The sequence below is a fragment of the Vitis riparia genome, chromosome 2, assembly GCF_004353265.1.
Source record: "Vitis riparia cultivar Riparia Gloire de Montpellier isolate 1030 chromosome 2, EGFV_Vit.rip_1.0, whole genome shotgun sequence".
NCBI classification, from domain to species: Eukaryota; Viridiplantae; Streptophyta; class Magnoliopsida; order Vitales; family Vitaceae; genus Vitis; species Vitis riparia.
The window spans coordinates 14,241,694-14,265,785 of NC_048432.1; the positions used below are offsets into that span (position 1 = coordinate 14,241,694).

Genomic DNA, 24,092 nt, shown 5'->3' on the forward strand with positions numbered 1-24,092 from the left:
AGTTTAAATAGAGACTTATGTTATGGGAAATACAGTAGAGATGAAGGAAAGAAACTTCTAATTTTTCCCTTTTCTTTCTTTGGATGAGAAAGTCTCTTAATATAAGATGTAAGTCAGGGAGAGTCTCTTAAAAATGACAACGATATCATATTAATTAGCTTTTAAAGAAAAGTGGAAAAGTACAAAATGTACTGTTTTTATCTAGGTACAGAAGAGTAATTTGAGAAGCGCAAAGCATACAAGAACAGAACACAAGTCTTACATGTAACAGATCAAACTGATTGACACATGCAAATTAAATCAGCCAGCACAGCAAAACAAAAATCACCTTTCTCATTTTGTATTTGTATCAGCAGAGGGACAAAATTACGGTGCTGAAAATCAAACTATATATGATGGGACGCAAACTCAGCAAAAGCCATTCTCATTGGCTGTAAACATATGAATGATTCGCCTGTCCCTACAATTAGAGTTACGGAACCATCACGAGAACGCCTAACATGCATGTCGATTGGTCTATCTTGTGATCCCAACTACAAAATAATCAATGTGGAATTAAATAAACTTAATCCTTGTAACGTGGGATAGATTCTCTTGCTTTGCCAGCTAAATTCCTGGACAGCTTGCTTCACATGGCTCCATGCTCTCTCTTATTCTCTATATTTTGTTGGATTCATTGTCTCATTCATTCCTCTAACAAGCTCTCGTTTCATTCTATAAATACCCTCGTTCCCTCACTTTCCACCACCACAGCAAAACACATTAGCTAGCTAGCTAGTACTAATACAATAGCATTAGCGCTTTGTATAGTGAAGTTTGGGAGATGGATTCCAAGGGCTCTTCATCAGCTGCTCTCTTCCTCTCCATCAACCTTCTCTTCTTTGCCCTTGTAAGCGCTAACAAACCTTGCTCTCCGCCTAAGCCAACTCCAACTCCGAGTACTCCATCCACCCCTTCCAAGGGCAGCTGCCCCAGAGATGCCCTTAAACTAGGTGTCTGTGCCAAGCTGCTTAATGGGACAGTTGGGGCTGTCGTTGGAACCCCTCCTGTTACTCCCTGCTGCTCCTTGCTTGAAGGGCTTCTGGATCTTGAGGTTGCCGCTTGCCTTTGCACAGCCATTAAAGCCAACATTCTTGGCATCCACCTCGACATCCCAGTTTCACTCAGCTTGCTTGTCAACATTTGTGGGAAGAAGCTTCCCAAAGACTTCCAATGTGCTTAATTAATTAAGCATGTAGCAGCATGGATGTGGTTTAATTTTTCCCCTTTTTTTCCCCTCTCTCCGTGTTTTTTTTTTCCTCCATGGTTGTGTTCTGTGAGTGTGGAAGTGTTGAATAATTCTTGCCGTGAGATTATAATTCTCATTGTAAAATTTTATGTAAAAGCTTATGTTATTATGTATTTCTTAGTTTTTATTTGCACTTACTACTTAAATATTGTTGGATTGTGAAGTTTGAATAAGTTTTATTGTGCCTCATTCGGAATGTTGGAAGTTGAACTTCAACTCGCGGGGTTGAGCTCTATAACTCTTCCATGTGTCGGGATTATCCGTTAGTAAATATTTATTCTGATAGTGTATATTAGTCGAGAAAAGTCAAATTTCTTATAGTGTATATATATATTAAATTAAGGGAAAATATTAATATCAATCATAAAATTAGAAAATGTGCTTCTCTTGATTAATGGAAATACTGATATGAATGCTTAATGTTCTAAAAAAGCCAAGAGTGAATGTTGCTTCCATCCATTCAATAGATCGAAACTTATTCATTAATTTGTTTTTATGATTTATTAGTGGATTGTTAACTATTGATGTATTATGTGGACATAGAGATCGTATTGATTCTTGAATTACATTAAAAATCTTGTTTTTTTTTTTTTTTCTACTCGTGTGTGCATGTGGTTTGGTTCACACATACACATATACACACACACACACTAAATTAAGGGGAAATATTAATATCCATCATGAAATCAAAAAATGTGCTTCTCTTGATTAATGGAAATAGTGATATGAATACTTAATGTTCTAAAAAAACCAAGAGTTAATGTTGCTTCCATCCATTCCAAATGAGCTTTTTCATTAATTTGATGCTTCTATGATTTATTAGTGGATTGTTGAATATTGATGCATTATGTGGATACAGGGATCACATTAATTGTCGAATCACGTTAAAAATATTATCTTTTTCTTTATTTTCTACTTGTATATACGTGTGAATTGGTTACCACACGCACACATATATATAGAAAGAAAAATATTAATATCGATCATGAAATAAAAAAAATGCGCTTCTCTTGATCAATGGAAATGGTGATACGAGTGCTTAATGTTCTATAAAAGCCAAGTGTTAAAGTTGCTTCCATTCAGAAGGAGCTTATTCATTAATTTGATGTTTCTATGATTTAGAAATAGATTGTTGAATGTTGATACATTCTATGGACATAAGTATCACATTAATTATCAAATCACATTAACTTTATTTTATATTCATATGTGCACGAATATATATATATATATATATAAAATGAAATAAGAAAATGTCTCTTTATTAATGGAAATAGTGATATCAATGCTTAATGTTCTAAAAAAAGCCAAAAGTTAATGTTGCTTCCATCCATTCCGAACTTATTCATTAATTTGATGTTTCTATGATTTAACATTACTCAAAAGTGGAGCGGGTCCAATTGAATAACTCGTCTTAGTACATAAGATTATGGAAACGTGTATAGTATGGTTGAAAATGTAGTTCGTGACGTGGCACAAATGCATAAAAATAGACATACATTATTGTTGAAGGTGAAGTTATGATTTGTAACGTTGCATGACTGTATGGTAGGATTAGTCATAACTTACACTTAACGACAAGATAGAGGCCAATTAATCATTTAAAACATACAACATCAAGATGGTTGTAAAGAGAAGTTACCATTTTTGTTCCCTATTAATGGGTTGGATCTTCAAGCTTATGAAATAAATAAAAATAAAAAAAGAAAAAAAAATTAAGTTGCCATGAAAATAAAAGGAGGAAGCAATTGTATATTTTTAAAATACATGATCATTTCATGTTTGAAATTAAATTGAATAAGGAAAGGTAATAAGTCAGAGTATAAAATATTTTGCTTAATTTTATTAGAGGGTTGTATGATTTTTAAATTATTTTATTTTATTTCATTTCTTTTGTTTTTTTCTGAACAAAAATTAATTTTTCATTTGATTTTTTCTTAAAAAAAATTTGAGAGTTGTACATTCATTTAGAAATTATTTTTCAAAGTTCTCTATTTTATTTATTTATTTATTTATTTCAGTTTTGGATGCTATACCTTCTCAAATAATAAGACTTTCAAATTATTATTTTTATTATAAAAACAAAATAAAAAAAGGGGCACTCGAGAGGATAGATATGCATCGTGCTATCAAAGGCAAAATTAGGGATACAATGCCCCCCTCGTTTCTTTTCAAAGTTTTTTCAGTTTTTTTCCCTTTAAAGAACATTTAGATGAGTACACCCATTTCTTTTTTCCAACCCACCCACCAAAAATACGTCCTGGCCCTATATTATTGTGAGCTCGTAAGTCATAGTTCGGTATTGATTTAAGTGATTAGCCAAGTACACCTTGCTCATCACGTGTTCTTACTAGAGAGAGCTACAGTGAAACCGTTTTAATGGGCTGTAGACATGAATGATTGACAGACCATCACGGGATGCCTGGTGTGATCCAAAAAAAATCAAAACATTGAATTTAAAAATAAAATAAACTTGAACCCTCCTGAATGATCGGATGTAGAACCTCTTGCTTTGCCAGCTAAATATCTGGCCAGCCTTGCATCACATGGCTGCATGCTATCTCACTTATAATTTTCCTATATTTTGTTGCAATTCTTGTCTCGTTCTTTCCACTAACAAACCCTCACTTCAATCTATAAATACCCACATTAGCTTTACTCTCACAAACCATCACAGAAAAATTAACTTATTCAGTTGTAGTACACTAGCAGCGGTACTTGGTGCATTGAGGTCTAGGCTCTGAGCTAGAGATGGATTCCAAGAGCACTTCATCAGCTGCTCTCTTTCTCTCCATCAACCTTGTCTTGTTTGCCCTTGTAAGTGGTTGCGACACTTGCCCTCAGCCCAAGTCAAAGCCAACCCCAACTCCCACTCCAGCCAACCCTAATTCGGGTAGCTGCCCCATAGATGCCCTAAAACTTGGTGTCTGCGCCAACGTGCTTAATGGGCTAGTGGGGGTTGTGATTGGAACCCCTCCTGACACTCCTTGTTGCGCCTTGCTGGCCGGCCTTCTCGATCTTGAAGCTGCCATTTGCCTTTGCACAGCCATTAAAGCTAACATTCTGGGCATCAACCTTGACATCCACCTTTCACTCAGCTTGCTGATCAACACTTGTGGGAAGACGCTTCCCAAAGATTTCCAATGTGCTTAATTAATTAAGCATTTCCTTCTACTTGTTCCTGTTGGGCATGGATATGGTTTAATGAATTATCCTTTCTTGCTTTTTCTTTTCATGTTTTTGCCTGTCGTGCTCTATGTAACCCTAAGTGTTTGAATAATTCTCCTTGTATTCCTAAGTGGAACTCTTATGTACTAATTAAGCTTATTATTATAAATTCCTAGTTCTTAAAAATTGAAAGAAAGTACGTGCTGTATCTGCATCTATTACCTGGATGTATAGTAGTGAAAGTGCAGGAAAAAAACAATGGCACATGGCTTGAAGCATCAGACGAAAGATGTGATGTAGCATGGTCGCAAGCTGCAATTGGTTAATAAGTCATATGCTCCACAAAAAGAGCCACAATATGACCTGTGAAGATACTGTGTATTTATGAATAATGTAGACAGATTTTATTTTATTTTAATCTATTATATATATATTTGTAATTATTTTTTAGGACACTAAAAACAAGAAAACAGATTAAATTTGTTCTAAAAATCATGCATTTTAAAAATAAATAAATAAAAATTGTTAAAACCTTATTTCAAGATAAGTTTATTAAATGTGTTTTTGGAATTGAAAAGTTATTTTCTATTCTAAAAAATAAAAAACGAATTTTGTGTACAAAATGTATGATACTCATACAAGTTGCCCTTTTTGCTCATTTTCCTACTAACATGAAATTGGGTCTTGAAAATTGAGGAGAAAAATGCTAACAAAAAACAAAACAAAGACAAATATAAAAAATAAAAAAATAAAAAAAAATAAAAAAAAGATTTTTCTCATTTGATTTTGATGAAAAAACAAAGAGAATTTTATACATTTTGAAATTCATCATTTTATATTTTAAAAAATAAAATAAAATAAAATAAATATCAAGGGAAAAATTAACATATAAAATATATAAAACCTTTTGGTAATTGCTAAGTTGTCTTAACAATAATTTTATTTTCTTGAGCTAAATTTTAAATGGTTTTATTAAACAAATATTTACAAGGTGGGTGGTTATATTTGTGGGAACGACTCTAATCTTTGACCAAGGATATGAATTTTCTTCCACTTACAGGATGCAAAGTAACAATTTTAAAAAAAATTAAATTAAATTAAATAAATAATTATTAACATGTACTTTTCAAAGTATTTATCTTATTTCTTCTTTAGACAAAAAACAAATAATTTAAAATTATTAATTTAAATAAAATTTCACCCTATTTTATTTTTCCTCATATTTTCAATACAAAACCTTTTTTCTTTTTTTTTTTTTCTTTTTCCTTTTTGGTATGTTCCAGAGGTCAAATATGACTTCAGACTTTAAATTCAATCGTGAAAACCGTGATCGAATCCAATAAAAAGCTTCTATGGATTCTTTCCTTAATTCTCTAGAATGAAAATTTTCTAAAAATTATTAATACCTTAAATAAATTTCATCAAGTTATTATTATTATTGGATAAAAAAATAAATTTATGAAAGATAAGGGTCAAGCTTTGTTAATCTACCATAGAGGATCAGATTTCCCTCCTAAAGTTGGAAACTTCTGTGGGTAATGATTCATATTTCAAAGTAAGAAATGGGAGGCTCTCAATTGGCCAATTAAAATCAAGAATTCCATTCTCAACTAGACTTTCACCACTATCTGTTGGTTCACATGTCGCTACCTCTAACTTGACATAGGAGCTCGTGACTCCATTCCAATTTTTCAAATAATAAAGCTTCCTTTTCATAAATTAAAATATTCTCCACTCGTGGAAAATTTTTGTCGGCTATATGGTTTTTCTTGAGATTATATTAATTTCAAATTGACATTAGTTAGAAGGGATCATTCATTGCACAAAATCAAACCCGCGTTAGCAAGTAAGATCCAAAATATTAAAATTATAAATGACGTGTAGAAGGACAAGAACAAAATGTGATTAAGAATGCCCAATTGAGTTATTTTATTATCTTGTTCACGAAGTGGAAGATACCTGATATGTGGGCGACGACAGGCCCACTGTGTACTCATACTTAGCCCTTTTTAGAAGCCTCATGTGTCATTATCTATGTATAGCATTATTAACCTCTAGGGCCCTCAATCCTTCAAAGCCCAAGTTATTAAGTCCATTGTCGCCTTGCTTCTCTTATGACATCTTCTTGCTTCTCTTACATGAAGGGTTGACATGCATGGAGATAAATCCCACTTTAAGAAATATAATCCACCAATTTCTAAGGTCTCATTGGCCTCAAAATTAAGGGTAATTTAATATGAAACCATGGTTATTATTTTTAGGAATTATTTAAATTTTAGCATCCAATGCCTATCAATTTCATAGTCGAAATTATTAAATCATTTTCCTTAGTTAGCCAAAGTGGAGGGGAGAGAGGCAGATTGAGTTTCTGAACGTGATGAAGGCACCAATGTTATTTTCTCTTACCTTCTAGTAATCATGAAAATATCTAGGGTTTTAATTTTTTATTTTTTTTCCTTTTCAAATTCTTTGTGATTGAAGAAGTAGAGTTTCTTTAACATGTTAGGAAGGCTTTTGTAGTACAATTTTGTGAAGTATTACTAAATAAACCTAAGCAACCATCTAAAAGGTAGAGTTAATTGAGTAATAGTCTATTTGTTAAAACTTTTTTACCAAATTATAAGATAAGCAGTATATATATATATAACAGTAAATTAAGAGATATTGCAAACAAGGCAATTTCATTGTTATTCGACATCTTGTCGACATCCTACTTACATTCATAAGTTCTAACTCCACAATTTTGAGATTTTCATTATTCTAGAGGTACTCTCAACTAAGACTCTCTTTATTCTTCTTTACACTTACATTCCTTCAATTTTAATGGACTCTTACAAATTCTCAAGTGATATCTTGCACTTGATAAACTTTTAATACTTTATATTTAACAAATATTCAAGAAATATCTCATACTTTATACATTTACTCAAGTGTGAACTCAAGTGACACCTCACACTTGATACAAACCCCTCACACAATGTAATAAAAAATAACTCTTAATTTTGGTCTCTTAGTTTGCAATTGAAGTTCAAGAAATAAGAATAAATTGGGGTTAATGGTGCACTAATTAAGGATTAGCTAGTTGATGAAAATGACGCCCTCAAGAACATGTTTCAAAGCTAGCTCTTTAATGTGATATAATTGAAGTTCAAAATATAAGAATAGATTGGAGTTAATGATGCACTAATTAAGGATTAGCAAGTGGATGAATGGTATACTCAAGAAAATCTTTCAAATCTATTTAATGTGATGTAATATTAATTTCAAGAGCTGCTTATGCCATAAATAAACTTGTAAAGTTTCAAATGGGAGTTTTGGAATGAAACAACCATTAGGCATAATTTCAACTCAACTAATCAATTAGATGGACAACCAAAAACTAGCTTTTGGACATTTTGCAGTGCAATAATCAAGACCCATTAAAGGTTCGATTGATCGATCCTCAACTAGGTTAGGCCAAACCTCATTTGCCCCAAGGTTGGTTATTACTATTTGATTCCCATCTCAAAATACCTTTAACCTGTCAATTGCAAAAGTTCCATTTTTTTCTTTTACAATATTTTAAGCTTAGAAAGTTTTAGGAATAAGTTATGGCAACACTCCTTATGATTTTTGAAAGCTTTTTAAGGATAAATGATCCTTATTAAAGTTGGTTTTCGTTTGAAAAGAACTTCATCTAATTTTTTTTTTTATAAAAATAATATAATTAAAGTTTTAATTAGATGAGTTCTCAATCAAAAATAAAAGTTTTTGATATCTTACACCATTTTTATGCATTCTTAACTTAATCTACATCATCCTTACAATTTTGAGGTTCTAATATTAATCTTGAAAATGACCTTTTAATTTACTTTCTTCTAAGCTCCATAACATTGAGTTGCATGGCCTTCTATAGCTTCTCTTTTATTGACAAGAAAATCTTTTTATCTATTATAGTTAAATTAAATGTTAAGTTCAAGTTTTATTTTATCATCAAAATTTAAGTTTAATTGAGCCAACGAATCTCTTATTCATTACAAACATAATCAACATTTTTTTTTTTATCATAAACATTTTGTGTTTTGTTAGTTTTTGTGGTCGTCATCTAAACGAGTGGATGTTGTAATTAGCTTTATGTAACTTTTTCTTAACTAACATGAAAATGTTCTTATTTATCATACTTAAATTAAACATTAAATTCAAGTTTTATTTTATTATCATCAAAATTTAAGTTTAATTAATTTTCTTTAACTAACAAATCTCTTATCAATTACAAACATAATCTACATTTTTTTAATCAATATCTTGTGTTTTGTTAACTTTTATGGTTGTCATCTAAACAAGTGGGTGTTACAAAAGGACAAAATATATATATATATATGTATATATATGTATGTATGTATGTATGTATATATATGTATGTATGTATGTATTATTATATTTAGTTTTGGAATATCTTGTTTTTCCTTTTTTATAGTTTTTAACCTTAATTTTCTCTACTCAATGAGGTTTATGATTAATTTATTAGTAGTAATAAGATTTTTAATTTATGATGAACAAATATCGATATATCCATCTATTAAACAGAAGTAAGCTTGGAATAGATTGATTTGAGATCTTTTTGTCTTTCAATGGAGTGTTCCAACATTTTCGGACTTGTCATCATCAACACTCTAGAAGGTAAATTTTGACTTTGTCATTGTTATTAACTAGTAATGACTCTATATGCATTGCATAGGATCGCATAGAGAGTTGGCATCCAAAGCCGGCCATTCTAGAGTTTGAGTGCATGGACGAGGATGTCAAAAAGAGATCAGTGTAAGAGTGTGATGTTTCACTCGTTAACTTTGATTTGTGGAATAAGGTTGATTTTAGGATTGATTAGTTAGGTAATGCACTCTTCGAGTGCCGTGTAGAGTCTGTCTTTTTGGTCATTACAGTAATACATCAAATATCATACTTCAAATCAAGGACATTAATGGGAACACGTTGCATGTTTACTAGAAATGCCAATAATAATATCTGGGATCTCCCTTTGTTTCTAATCTTCTTAGCAGCTAGGCTGTTGAGCACCCAAGATAAGCTTGCATTCAAATATTACGATTATTTTCTACAGGTTTCTTCTCTGCAAATTTAAAGGGTCTTTACTTCTGCTTGCTATCCTCCAGCATTAATGCTGTAGAATCTAGAAACAAAAACCATTATTGAGGCTCTCGAAAGTCGTCACCTCGTATCTTTTGCCTTCAGTTATTACCAATTTCTTATTTCAGTATTTGTTCCTATATATTAAAACAATTCTTCTCCATGTGAACCGATATTATTGGCTCTCTCTCTCTCTCTCTTTGTTCGCATTTACTCGGATTACATACTCATTATATGTTAGATAATAAGATCAGAATATATCTATATTGTATCATAGAAGGTCAAATAGCTAGTTTCTCTTTTTCCTTGGTTAGCCGCTCTTAATTTTTGAAACCATAATCAATGTGAGCACATGTATAAAAGAAAGGAAAGCTTTAAACAAATAAATAAATATATAAAATAAAATTTGTAAAAACAGATGTGAATTAAGCTAATGCCGCTCTATCTGAAAAGCAATTAAGAAGTAGAACATTATTTAGAAGAGTTTGACTTAGACACTCCAACACCTTGGCTGTCTGAATGGGGTTATACATGGATAAGATGCGCAGTTTCTCCAATTATTGTTCAACCTGCTCCCATTAAAATTTCCACAGATGTAGGGCATCAGCTGGCAGCCGCAGCCCCACGCCACACTCCATCCATTAACTCTTCCACTTCTTCTCTTATATCCTTTTTTTTTTTTTTTTTTTTCTCATGATACCTCCATTTTGTTCAAGATCCCATGAAACCCGGCCCAATATAAATTTCTAGCTTGACCTTTCACTCATCTCTCACGTACCTTTCAAACCTATAATATAAGGTATAAACACTCGATCCTTTCCAATTCTTCCACCTCCCTTTTGTGGCTTCCATGAAACCCATATAAATTTCAAGTTGGCCTTTCAGTCATATCTTAATGAAATCAAACAACGAAAAGAGTCGCTAAATCCGAAATCAAAAAGTCTCAAAGTTCTAGATGATGATTTCAGCAGGCTATCCATGGACATCCTAACCCTAGTCACCTATTTTTATGCAAATTCTGTGTGGTTGACAATTTACGAAAATTAATAAATAGATATCCTGATAAGCACGCTCGTGGTTTGCCACATCGCATATGACATCTTATAAGTCCCCAGTCCAATTTAATTTCTGATACGTGACTTGTTATAAGCAGTTCTTAACATGCTTTAATTTCAATAGGAATACTAATATATATGAAAAAAAAATTATAACTAACATAACGCTCAAATACTACGAATTCAGTCCAATCTTCTTTTGACAATGTAAGGTTGGTTTTGCCGTCCATGGATATGTTACTTTATATATAGACTGTTGATTAGCGGTATGCATGTATGGCGCTTCAATATTTTACAAAACATGGGACAACCCTACCGAATCACAGCTAACTTCCACGTGGTAAGTTTTTTCTTTTTCGTTCTCTCTCTTCTATAATAGAGTTTTTTATCGAGGGGAAATATTCATCTCCATGGGTCAATAATTGTATTTTAATCAAATCCGACCCTTTAAAGAACTATATTTTAAGCCACTTGGCATGTCCTATCTGGAGGATTGCCTCTTGGGGCTTCCGAAAGAATACCGTGGAAGATCCCTTTTGGCAACTTGGTTCAACCATTCTTCAGAAAGTGTCAGCCAATGGAAGTGCGCCATGAGGCCTGTAGAGGGAAAAACCCATTTAATTATGTGGGAACCCCTCACCCATGGTCTCCTTCTTTAATTAAAGAAATAGAGAAAGGGGAAGAAGATTCAGTTGTGTAAATGGGTCCCTTTCAGAACCGACATGTAAAGTCTTTTCTTATTGGCTTTCTGTAGACTTAAATTGTTTCCTTTAGTTTCCATCTTCACATCTCTCCAATATTAATTTAGTCAGCATCTTGGCTGAGCTAAGCACCAAACCAAATTCATTTTTCACACAAGAAAACCGTGCTGGAGTGGAAATTCAACTTCATAATTCAATCATCGAGTCGCCCGTCCACGTATGGTCGGTCACTTGTGTCCAAATTTGATCAGACCAGACCACAGTACCTCGATCCCCTCTTTAACTTGGAAGTTAATTACATGAACTTTATTTCTGAACTTAGTTATATTAATTTCAAATCCTATGATGATTTCCCTCTAAATGAAAGATTTCTAGTTTAAGTCTGGTTTACATCACATTGAGTAATTGATTCTCTCTACACCTCACCTTTACATACATCCTTTACTTTTCTTAGTATCTTTAATCATAGTTTAAACATACTTGAAAGCATGGTTTACAAAAAAAAAAAGTATTTAAAATTAACTAGAATTTAAATTTTATTTTGTTTTAACAATATTCAATGAGAGGTTTCAACATCTTGAATTCATAAACATAATCAAATTATATTTAGTATATGTCAAATAATAAAGAATTAAGACGTTAAGTCCACTAGAAATAATATTTCTGAAAACATCAACTCGAGGCCAATGGAACATTTAATTGGGTTTGAAACTTTCAATGGCTGGAGATTTATCCCATTATGTGTAGTAGAATTTAGAAGTTGTAATGGATAAAGACAGAGGAATAATGTTCACCAACCCAATTTTTCTATAATCCTTGGTTTCAACCTAAATGAAAACATAAATTTATTGAATGGTTTGGATAAACCTACATCATTTAAAAAATTTAGAGCAAGTTTGAAAAAGAACAAGTAGTGAATAAAATATATCAACTCTTGAAATGAACTGATGTTTTAGTTAAAATTTTGGCAAATGTTCATGTTGGTGAAGTAGTAAATAATAGTTTTATATGAATTTAGCATCCGTTGTTTCTTTAATTTTCATTGGTTAACCTATTTGAATTTCTTAATAATTTCTTTTATCTTGATATGAATGAGTTGAACTTTTTGTTAAAATTGTGAACTTAAGCATCTAATTTAAAAGACTTACTAATAAGACTGAACTATTAAACTAGAGTTTAAACATCTCATATCACATTTGTTTTGGATCTAATTATCTTTACACACTGTGTCATTTTCTTAATTATAACATGCACCTATAACCTGACTCCAATATCATTTGTTAGTGTCAAGGACTTAATCATCTCCTTTGAAAATCAATTGATAATATCACGGTTGAATGTCATATTCATTCATACTTCCAAATTTTACTGTCCAAAAACTCACAATGAAACTTGATCACCATCCCAATAAACATACCCGTCTTGGGATCTTCTCTCATCCCAAGCCTTAAAGCAGTGGGTTTAACCTTTCCAAAACTCATCCATTCTAGAGTCTTCACTCATTATGAGGACAATACAAAGGCTGTAACCATCTCCGCCTTTACATATATCCTGAGGTTATCTTTCATTCATCAGTTTTTGGAGGAGCAACATCCTTGCATATCTAACACTTTGATACCTTAAACCCTCTAGGCTATCCCCAAATCACAAAAAAAAAAAAAAAAAAAAAAAATCCCTTTAGCCTTTGACAAATCTTTTTCATGCATCCTAAACCCTAGATCGTTACCCTTCTCCCACCCCGAAGTTGAGTTTTGAGGCTCTAGTGCTGAGGATTTATTACAATCTGTAAGCTCAATTATGGCTTCTGTTATTCTGTATGGTGGGTGAATAGATGGATGGCAAAGATACGCATTCAATGGTTAAGCATCAGCGCACCATTCCTAGACCAGTGGCCCACACGGCAAGGAAACTCCTTCTGAGTCAGCCTTGTATTCATTGCCCTCCATGTTTTGATAATTTTAGTATCCAAGGAATTGGGAAGGGATAATCATGGACCTTTTAACAAATTTGTTGCTTTTACCATCTAGGTGCAACAATATTCAAGAAGATGCTTTATCACGATTATATTATAAATTCCATTATAGCCAATGTTCACCAAGTAAGTAATGAAGCTCTAGTTTAATATTTTAACCAGATTTTCAATGAGAGGGGAGCTATCACACGGCCCCTTAATCAAAACCAGAGAATGTTACGCGTCGAAACGGATAAGCGTCATTAAAGATTAGTCATGATTCAAGTTGAATTTCGGTGAGGAATGAGGGTGACATCTTGCATTTAACATGAAAGACGGATCCATCAGCTATCATGAGTTGATCACCTTAATTCCAAGGAAACTATCTATTATAAATACAGTTCTTCATAATCATCATCGATTGCCTTGGACAAAAGATTCCCAAGGGTGATCCACAAAGAATTCAGTCCAATCTTATTTCTGTCTTGTCAATTGAAGCAGGCTCCACAATGAATATCGAAGCATATCCAGGATTTGTGAATTGAATTAATGTCATTCGTGAACAAGGCCATCAGGAATAGTAAAAGGGAGTAACGGGAAAAGAAACAAAAATTAGATCACCTCTCTTTTTGAGATACTTCTCCTCCGGGCCATGATAACATTTTTAATTGAGGCACTTTAGGAGTAATAATAAGACCACGTACATGCCAAGTTGGGTCGTCTCTATTGACGTTTGGAAAACTCCTTTCGTTAAAGATGCTATTATAAAGAATCTAAGGGGGTTACATCTTGTTAATTTTACATGTCACTTACAATAAAATGTCAATTTGATACGACTCGCAGGTGCTGTGCCCCCGTTCCCTTCCTTTTTACTACCACCGTTCTCCTCCATTCATATTTGCTTTCACTTTCTCTCATTGTTGTTTTTCTTTTAGGTTCTTATCCCATAATTTTCGTTACCTATTCAAAGTTAAGGTAAACTACTACCTACTGATCATCCAACAATTCCCTTGTATTGGAGTTTTGTTGCCGACATTGATTGGTAAATTTACTCCGACCTAATTGCCTATACTGGACAAGGTTAAAAGCATTCTTCTTCAGGGAGGTTGATTATTCAATACCAGTGGCACTCAGTATATACATATTTAATATTTATCAATTTTATATTGATTATTATAGAATTATCTGAAGTATTGATTAAACATATTTGAAAGTATTAATGTTTATATTTTATATTTGACAATTTTAATTAGAAGTCTTGAATTGAAATCCTCCCAACTCATAATAAATAAAGTTAAATCTTCCTTGAAGTAGTAGGTGACATGGCTCATTGGCTGATGTTTTCTCTTTGCCTCTGCCATGTTTTTCTCAGGTAAAACTTGCTCCCAATGGGTATACTATAAAAGGAGAAATGGGTATTTTATTGACTAAATTTAATGGGCAGAAAGATAAAATGATGTCATTAGGTTGCCCGAGTTTGGCTATAAAAAGGCCACAAGCCTCCGCCATCGACGTGCCACAGCTCAGTCTCTCATCTCTCTCCTCCTCTGTAGCTCTGCTTAAGTGCTACCTGCCAATCTCGATAACAAAGCCTCTGCAACCAATTCAGACCATGTCACTCCCTCAAACTCAAGGGGATACCATCCTAGATGCTTGGGACTATAAAGGGCGTCCAGCCGAGAGGTCCAGGACTGGTGGCTGGATGAGTGCAGCCATGATTCTAGGTCCTTACACCCTCCTCCTTCTCTACCTTTGTTCTACTCCTGGACCCAACTTTCTCTTCTCAGTGATCCTATCAACTTCTCGTTTTTGTCTCTCTCTTATGTGCTGCTGCTTTTTGTGTCAGGGGTTGAGGCTTGTGAGAGATTAACCACGCTTGGTATTGCGGTTAATCTGGTGACGTACTTGACGGGTACTATGCATTTAGGCAATGCAAGCTCTGCCAATACAGTCACCAACTTCCTTGGCACCTCCTTCATGCTCTGCCTGCTCGGTGGTTTTGTGGCTGACACCTTTCTGGGCAGGTTTGAGCTTTGCTAATGGTGGTTGCGTGGTTGGACCAGTCTTTTGCTGTTATTGTAAGAAGGTGTTTCTCACTGTTTTTGTTTTATCATTTGCTTTACAGGTACCTCACCATCGCCATCTTTGCCACAGTTCAAGCGACTGTAAGTCTACCCTTCTTGAATTGAATCATTTTCTTTGAATAACGTGCTGGGTGCACCATATAGAATAATAAACCTAAGTGTCCCCTGCTTTTCTCTTCCGACACTCTGTTTTTTCTGGCCCCAAAATTAAGTTTGATGCTGCACTTTTGCCTTTTGAGAAATATCTGCATTCCTTTAAAAAGTTGGAGAATTCTTTTTATTTAACAAGATCAAGTGGGTACTCACAAAAGTAGTATTTTTGTTCCTGGTTCATGAGATTTATTAGTTCTTTTTACTTGTTTTGGTGATCAGGGTGTTACAATCTTGACAATCTCAACTACAATCCCCAGCCTCCGGCCACCCAAATGTGCCATGGAAACCGGCCCATTGTGCACTCCAGCAAGTGGCATGCAGCTGGTTGTTCTCTATCTAGCACTGTATCTGACCGCCCTGGGAACCGGGGGTCTAAAATCGAGTGTTTCCGGCTTTGGGTCTGATCAATTTGATGATTCGAACAAGGAGGAGAGAAACCAGATGACAAACTTCTTCAACTGGTTCTTCTTCTTTATAAGCATAGGATCACTGGCTGCAGTCACCATTCTTGTATACATACAAGACAACCTGGGAAGGAAATGGGGTTATGGAATTTGCGCATGTGCAATTGCGATTGGCCTAGTGGTGTTTTTATCAGGCACTAGAAAATACAGGTTCAAGAAACTCGTTGGTAGCCCATTAACACAGATCGCCACAGTGTTTGTAGCTGCTTGGAAGAAAAGAAATCTGGAATTGCCAACAGATTCGTCGTTTCTTTTCGATATCGATTATGCTGCAGCTGAAGGGCAAAAGAAGAAGAAGCAGAGGTTACCTCATAGCAAGCAGTTCCGGTTAGTACTGTTCCTGGAACTTATCTTATTAACCAACTTTAATTTATAACTGTTGAAACTGTCCTTGTTTGCATTTCTTCTAGTTCTAGCCAGTCTATTGGTTTTAGGAATATTAAAGCTACCCCTCTCAATCTAACTCTACATTTACATTAAGAACCTTACTATAACAAAGATTTTCTATTTCGAATGAACATCATCTAAGACACAATGCGCAAGCAGTCTTTGATAACAGCAGGTTCTTTATCCAACTAAAAATTTTGATTTTCTTACTTAAAAAAACATGCATGATAGTTGTAGCAATGGTATATTCTTTGCCCAAAAATTAGGCTATGTGGCAAGCTGAGGACCTATCGTTTTCGTGGGGTATCTCTGGTGGGTAAGCTTCAACTGATGCAATAATACCATTCAATCATACACCAGAATAATTTATCATACGTGTGTGTCTCTCTCTATATATAGGCTTTATGATCATATGCTAGGCTTGATCTACTAATTACACGCATGTGCACTACTCAATTCTCAGTTTTGGTTGTCCATTTTGGAAGTGAGGGCAAGAAGCAGTTGTCCTCGTCAAAAACTGAAGAAATAAATTAAATAAATATACAATCCACCTCCACAAGTGATTCACATGGATTCCTGTCAATTGAATTCCTTGCCCCAAAAAAATTCCATTGAATCTCATCCTCTCCTTAATATGGATCTCGTTTAATATTCTCCACCGCATATCACAACCGGTACTGGTTCATGCATCCCTTACTTTAATAAATATATAAACCCACTTCCTAGAAAGAAGACAAACCTGTTATGAAAAAAAGACTGGTTTTGGCTGTTCCACGGGGTTGGCTGTGAGAAAATCTACATATGGCCGTGATTAATGTGTAAATTATGTAAAGAAAATGTTGAATATCAGTGACACAAATTACAAAGGAATCAAATATCACGAGCTTTGCTTGTCCAGTCTGTCTTCACGCCTCTTGTCTTCTCTCTCCCACTATCCACCTTCCCCAGTTAGCTCACGGACAGACAGACTAGCATGCATTCGTTATTTGGACTGACTGTTCCTTTGCCTCCGTCACAGGCAACCTATTAATAGAATATTATCATCAGAATTTAACTCTTTTCCTGATTGGTTCCTACTTTGTCCTGGTCTGTTATGCAAACGACACAAGTGATGAGCATATTGGAGATCAACTTGCTCATATGCTTCCAGAATTCCACTACTTTTGCTCACATCTTCCAATTCATGCAGACTGGAAAGCTTCTCTATAACCGCCAAATTTCCACTCCAGGGAACAGTTTCACTATTATTACAGCAAGATTAGAAAGTACTATATTTATCTATTTTATGTGCTTACCTAATATAGATTGTTTTATGGTTTTGTAGTTTCCTTGACCGGGCTGCAATCAAGGATCCTCAGATGGGTAATGGCATTAATGCTGTGGTGAACAAATGGCAACTATCAACCCTAACTGATGTGGAAGAAGTGAAATTGGTACTTCGGATGCTCCCCACCTGGGCAACTACTATCTTGTTCTGGACAGTCTATGCTCAAATGACCACATTTTCTGTGTCTCAGGCTACCACCATGGACCGGCACATAGGCAAATCATTCCAAATCCCACCTGCATCACTAACAGTTTTCTTTGTTGGAGCCATTCTATTGACTGTTCCAGTGTATGACAGGATATTGGTCCCAATAGCAGCGAGGATACTTAAGAACCCCCAAGGGCTGACCCCTTTGCAACGTATTGGTGTTGGCCTAGTCCTCTCAATATTAGCAATGGTAGCAGCAGCACTGACTGAACTCAAGCGGTTGCATGTTGCTCGATCCCATGGTTTGATAGATGATCCCACTGCAGTTGTCCCATTAGGTGTGTTTTGGCTAGTGCCCCAGTTCTTATTGGTGGGTGCGGGTGAGGCCTTCACTTATATTGGGCAGCTTGATTTCTTCCTTAGGGAGTGTCCTAAAGGGATGAAGACCATGAGTACAGGGCTGTTTTTGAGCACACTTTCATTAGGGTTTTTCTTGAGCTCCCTCCTGGTTTCCATAGTGCACAAGTTGACTGGGGACAGAAAGCCATGGCTAGCTGATAATCTTAACCAGGGAAAGCTCTACAATTTCTACTGGCTTCTGGCAATTTTGAGTGTCTTCAACTTGGGATTCTACTTAATTGGTGCTAAATGGTATGTGTACAAGGACAAGAGGCTTGCCGATGAGGGAATTGAATTGGAGGACGTTGGCCCTACTTGTCACTAAAGGGTTTTCTTCTTTCTCTAGTATGGTCAAGTTTTTCTGGCTGATCTGCTTTTCCTAAGCATCTGCAGAAAGAAAAAAAATTATGTCACAATAATAAATACGCCATAGAAGCGATTCAGAGCAGCAGATGGGAAAGCAAAATGATTTCCCCCTGTCCCTTTTTTTTTTTTTTTTTCAGTTTGATTTTGTATTTTAGTTTTGCTGTTACCAAGGTTGTAATCCCTTCTGTACAAAAGAATGGAAAAGGGGACTCAATGTGAACATGATGATAGTCTCTTGAGTTTGCATTTGCACATAAATAAATAAAGAAATGTAGTGTTCCTCATCATCAGTCGACCATGACACGTGATGCATATCAACTCCTCTGTGATGAAATTATACCCAAAAATAATAATAATAAATAAATAAATAAAATAAAATAAAAAATGGAAATCTGTGTTGTGTACGCAATTTCTCCTGTCTACTTCAGAAAACGAATTAGGACACAAGAGCCCCCTACCCCATCAGATCCTTGGGTACAATACATGGATTTGCAGCTCATAAGCTCCTTACGTTTTTTAGTTGGGAGAAAACAGTACACAATATATCTACATATATATTTCACTTCTAATTATTCATTTTTTTTTTTTAGCTATAGAAAAACTAGAAGCAAAAATATCTATTTTATTTGTTAATGATTTTATATTGCAAAACCATATTTTAAAAAAAATTAAAAATAAAAGTAAATTTAATATTTTTAAAAAGTAATTAAATATTTGTTATTTGCTTTCCACAAAAATAAATTATTATTTAGGTCGTGTGACCACTATTTTTTTTCTTTTTCACTTTATGTTAAAATTGAAACGTATCTCTAAACATAGATATGAAAAGAATATCTTTTCAGTTCATAAATAAATGACCGAATCTTTAATATAATCCGGCCATAGTATTGTGCATTAATGTAAGTTAATGGGCATCCCTAGCCTATTTATAGATATGATTTGAAGCATTGTCACGTAAAATGTGGGAGTCTTTCACGCGTTAAAGAGACGGAAAGCAATTTAGAATATGATAGTTGTGACAAATAATTAGTCGGTGAGTGGAACTAGTTATTTAAAGTGGGATGAATGTGAAAGTATAGCCCTTTAATTACCAGGAAGTGAAATCACTGGGCTCCACCGCCATGCATGCGATCAATATCCATTTTTTTTTCTTTTTTTTAATATTCAAAAGCATGTACTGACAAGACCCGGAGGGTGAGGATATCCAGCGTCATTACAGAGAGGAACATTGTTTGGATTGAATTATTAAATGCTCCACAATAATATTTTCAGTCCTTTATCCGACATAATAGTACATTGCATACGGAATGGATAAGACCTTTGTCACAAAGTCTTATCAGATTTTGGTAGATGTGTATTGAAAATAATGTGAAGAAGAAAAAAAAAAAGGGAAATGTTGTAGATGCAGTATGCGGTAACCTGAAATTTATGGGTGGGCTCATCTTGAGGGTATTAATTGTACCATATTTATCATTTTATGATTAGGTGTCAAATATTTTCACATTGAATTATTCAATGGTTAAAAAAAATTATAAAAATAATGATTAAGCATCATCTATTTTGGGGTGATGATCAAAGTTGAAGTGGATAAGGAGCATTAGATAGAATCATAAAGTTGATAATGATTGGATGCAGCCAGACATGGCATGAGCCCCTGAAGCAAATGGTCCTTGTTCAAAGCATATGATTTGACTATTCATAAGCTTAATTCCAAGGCTGGGAGGCATGCCCTATCTGGTCGATCCAAGTCTCAGTGTCAGTGAATTTCAAGAATTTTTTAACTGCATGCCATGCAACATCTCGTGTTGTTTTCATCCATGTCCAAAGTTTTCAAGAAGAATATATAGAATAAATGACTGGCACATACACATATAGGTCCTTTTTAATACGAGTTCCATAAAACTAGATGGATAGCCTCACTTTTTATCACTATGGACCACTTCAAAAGTATTGTCAACACAACATTACGTCCAGAAATTGCTTTGGCTGGCGATTGAAATTGAATCTTGTCATTTGGTGATGAATCCTTGTCTCACACCATGCCAACCCACCTTTGTTGAACATAAGGGGCGGGGCCCAAAATCAAAGTATATATTATATACATACCCAGATCATATCCCCATCTCTCTCGCAATAATTCCATAACCCCAATAATTTAAGCACTGAAAACTGATAATGTGAAGTGTCATATGGTAAAATAATGGTACGTATAGATCAAGATATGGTTGGACGGCAATATTCTTGACTTCGATCTCTTTGTTGTCGTAGTGGTGCAACTCAAATGAAGTGTATGCAGCAGATTAATCTGATGCCCAAAAAGTGAGATTGCAACATGGGCAGGGCACAAGGACAACAATTAGCCATATCTGCCATTAATCACCCCAATCTTTGAAAATCTGATTAATTCATTTTTTTTTTAGGAAAAAAAAAATATATCTTCATTTTCCTCTTTGAATTCCATTTTGCACGCCATGTTACGACCTCCTACCTGCCCAACAGCATACATTCCCCCGCATCTCCCTTTTGTGGAAAGGGGAGTTTCACCTTCCAACAGGGTAATAATGCATTGAATCTTTATAGGATTGCTACCAGTGATTAGTATATCATCTATATGAACATATAATGGAATCAGCAGAAAACTTGAGAAAAAGATAATGATCAACCTAAGATGAGATAAAACCAAGTTGCAATGATGATCTGAGCTTGTCAAACACCATGTAGAGCTTTATGTAGTTTGCATACCAAAGGTCTCTATTGATCACGTTGTTCAAACCCTAGAGGTTGATTTATAAATACAGTTTCTTAGAGAATCCCATTCAAGAATGCATTATTCACATCGATCCAAATGTCAATCTCCCAACCTTTAGCAAAAGCTATTTTAGCACCACATGAATTGTTGTAGGTTTAATTAACCATTGGAATGAAGGTCTCAATGAAATCAAAACCAGGCGATTGGTGATAACCTTTAGCCACCAAACATGCCTTGTACCATGAGACAGCCCCAACAGGATTCCTTTTGATCTTGAACACCCGATTTGCAATCAACTATCCTTTTATCAATTGGTTTTGGAACTAGAGACCAGGTCTTGATTTAAATCAAGCTAGTATACTCTTCTTCCATGGTAGCCTTCTAATAATTACTTTGTAAAGTCAGGATTCAAATAGACCTTAGGCTTAAATACCCCTTTCTTAGATTAACATAGGGTGAACATTACCATGAGTATCAGGAACTGGTTTGTAAAGAAGGAATAGAGGATTTGTTGCAGTGGCAAAGGCTGATCCAGAGATTGGAAAAGAAGAACCACCACTAGTTGATGATGGAGAATGTTGATCACAACCTAGTTTAACATAATAGTACAAAACACGTTAAAATTAATGGGTTGAAATTTTATCAAATAAAAGCTAAATAGTGGACTTATTTTGTACTCCAAATGAGCTACTTGATATTCTAACAAAGGTTGCACCGAGTGGATCATTTCACAAAATAATTAATAAAATAAAAATGGAAAATATCTACTCATCAACTTAAGAGGAAGTGTTAACTGATTTGATTGAAGATGTCAAAATTAATCTCCCTAATTTTTTAGATTTGATTGAAAACATTAAGAAATGTATAATCCATCCTATATTTCCTCTTTTATTTTTTTTAAGAAGGATTTCTAAGAACTAATCAACTTTCTTTGTATAATTTAGTTTCCTAATTTTGTTGGATTGTATATTATAAATATTATTTCATTTTATAAAAAATGTAATGAAAAAATATATATCATTCTTTTCCACAAACTTTTATCAACTGAGGGTCATGTATCAATTTTTTTTCTTGAAGGGGTCAATTTTTGCAAATTAGTGATTGTTTTTTCCCTTTCTAATATCTTTGTGATTCTTAAGAATAACTTGATTAGGAATAAACAGTGTCAAGGACAAGAATCAGAAACCCAATGGTCCATCAATACAAGGTAGCCCAGCGCAAGGGCTTAGGGGTGGCCATGGTCCTTGTCTTGAGTTTGACATACTGGGCCCAAGGCCCATTTAAATTTCTCTTGAAACGAGGGACCATTATTCTCAACTTCTAAAGGTGCTTTTCAAGGCCCAAGCCATGTTCTACTCGTTCTACTCAAAAAGAATCCCTTAAGCACTTTTACTTGCTTGCATACGACTGAATGATTAAACACTCAAGTCGATTCCCACTTCATTATCCAATTGGCATGCAAAAAAATAACTTCCAACTCTCCAAACCAAATCAAAATTCAATTAACAAGATGACGGGATCAAATGAACACATGATCTACTCAAATTATCTTTATAAGTAATAGAAATTAAATGAAATTGAAAAAGACGAAGATAATAGGCAAAAACACACGATACAATATAGAAATATAAAAAGATAAAAATAAAATAAATAAATATATCACAAACCCGAGGTTTGAAATTAATTCACTATGAAAATGAAATTGATGCAAAAGGTTTACCTAGTTTGAACATCTAGATCCATCTCAGATTCATCGATTAATACATTTTAAACCTCAAATTTTCAAGCCTTACGCTACCTTCGATGCATAAACATCTTAGAATTATCCTAGTTCCGAAACCTTATCAAAGAAGATTTTGGATTCAATCCAACAAAAAAGTAATATCAAGAGAATGGATTGTATGATTTTAATAAGTTATTAAATGTGAGAATCAATAGAAGAACATCATTTTTTATTGGAAAACTTAAATTCTAATGTTACAAATATATTTGATGAAACTTAATACTCACTATTTAATAACTTAATATAATTTTAAGTTAAACTGTACTTATATCATTAAGTTAATTTGTTAAAGTTATTTTAAATTTTATATTGTAATATTAAATTACTTAATCAAATATAATTATTATATTTGATAATTAAGTCATATTATGTCAATAAACTGATTTATCAAACACTCAATAAAAAAGTATGTCCAATTTTGTGAATACCCACAAGCAATTTACAGAAAACTCTTATCTCAATTTCCCTAATTTTCTTTAAGGGTATTTTTGTCTTCCATATTTTATATCTTTAATAACAATTATACTAAATATGCAGACTTTAAATCCATTATCAACTTTGCCTATCCTAAATCATAATTGTCCCTAAAGAAAATAGAATATAAATATTATAGAATTTTGAATCAAATTGATACTTCAAACAAACAATATGTAAGTTATTGGTATGAAACTATTGTTCAAACCAACCTTTTTTTTTTTCCTTTAAATTGGTTTGAAACAACATTTTCAAAATGTTATTTATAAATGTTTACTCAAACCAAAATTTCAAAATATGGTTTCTAAATTTGTACCGAAATTGCAGTTTTTAAATGGGGCATCTAACAAGTTTTTCAAAAATAAAAAAATAACAAAAAGAGGAACATGGCAAAGAGAGAGACCATTTTAAATAATTGGTTTAAAAGTGACCTTAAATGTATATTTTAATGGCCACAACCCACAAACTTCGGCTT

The 24,092-nt window shown here is 33.8% G+C and overlaps 3 protein-coding genes across 3 annotated transcripts; all 3 read left to right on the plus strand.

Annotated features, from left to right (window-relative positions):
- Positions 1-736: 736 nt before the first annotated feature.
- On the plus strand, positions 737-1,573 carry LOC117928541 (14 kDa proline-rich protein DC2.15-like). Its single transcript, XM_034848427.1, has one exon. It carries the CDS (start codon positions 824-826, stop codon positions 1,220-1,222), a length of 399 nt encoding a protein of 132 aa, XP_034704318.1. The 5' UTR covers positions 737-823; the 3' UTR covers positions 1,223-1,573.
- Positions 1,574-3,959: 2,386 nt separating this feature from the next.
- LOC117928532 (14 kDa proline-rich protein DC2.15-like) lies at positions 3,960-4,652 on the plus strand. The gene has a single exon (XM_034848416.1). It carries the CDS (start codon positions 4,040-4,042, stop codon positions 4,439-4,441), a length of 402 nt encoding a protein of 133 aa, XP_034704307.1. The 5' UTR covers positions 3,960-4,039; the 3' UTR covers positions 4,442-4,652.
- A 10,132-nt stretch (positions 4,653-14,784) lies between these two features.
- LOC117905727 (protein NRT1/ PTR FAMILY 6.3) lies at positions 14,785-18,898 on the plus strand. The gene is made up of 5 exons (XM_034818611.1): positions 14,785-15,008; positions 15,131-15,308; positions 15,410-15,449; positions 15,741-16,312; positions 17,697-18,898. Exons 1-5 carry the CDS (start codon positions 14,897-14,899, stop codon positions 18,568-18,570), a joined length of 1,776 nt encoding a protein of 591 aa, XP_034674502.1. The 5' UTR covers positions 14,785-14,896; the 3' UTR covers positions 18,571-18,898.
- Positions 18,899-24,092: the final 5,194 nt, after the last annotated feature.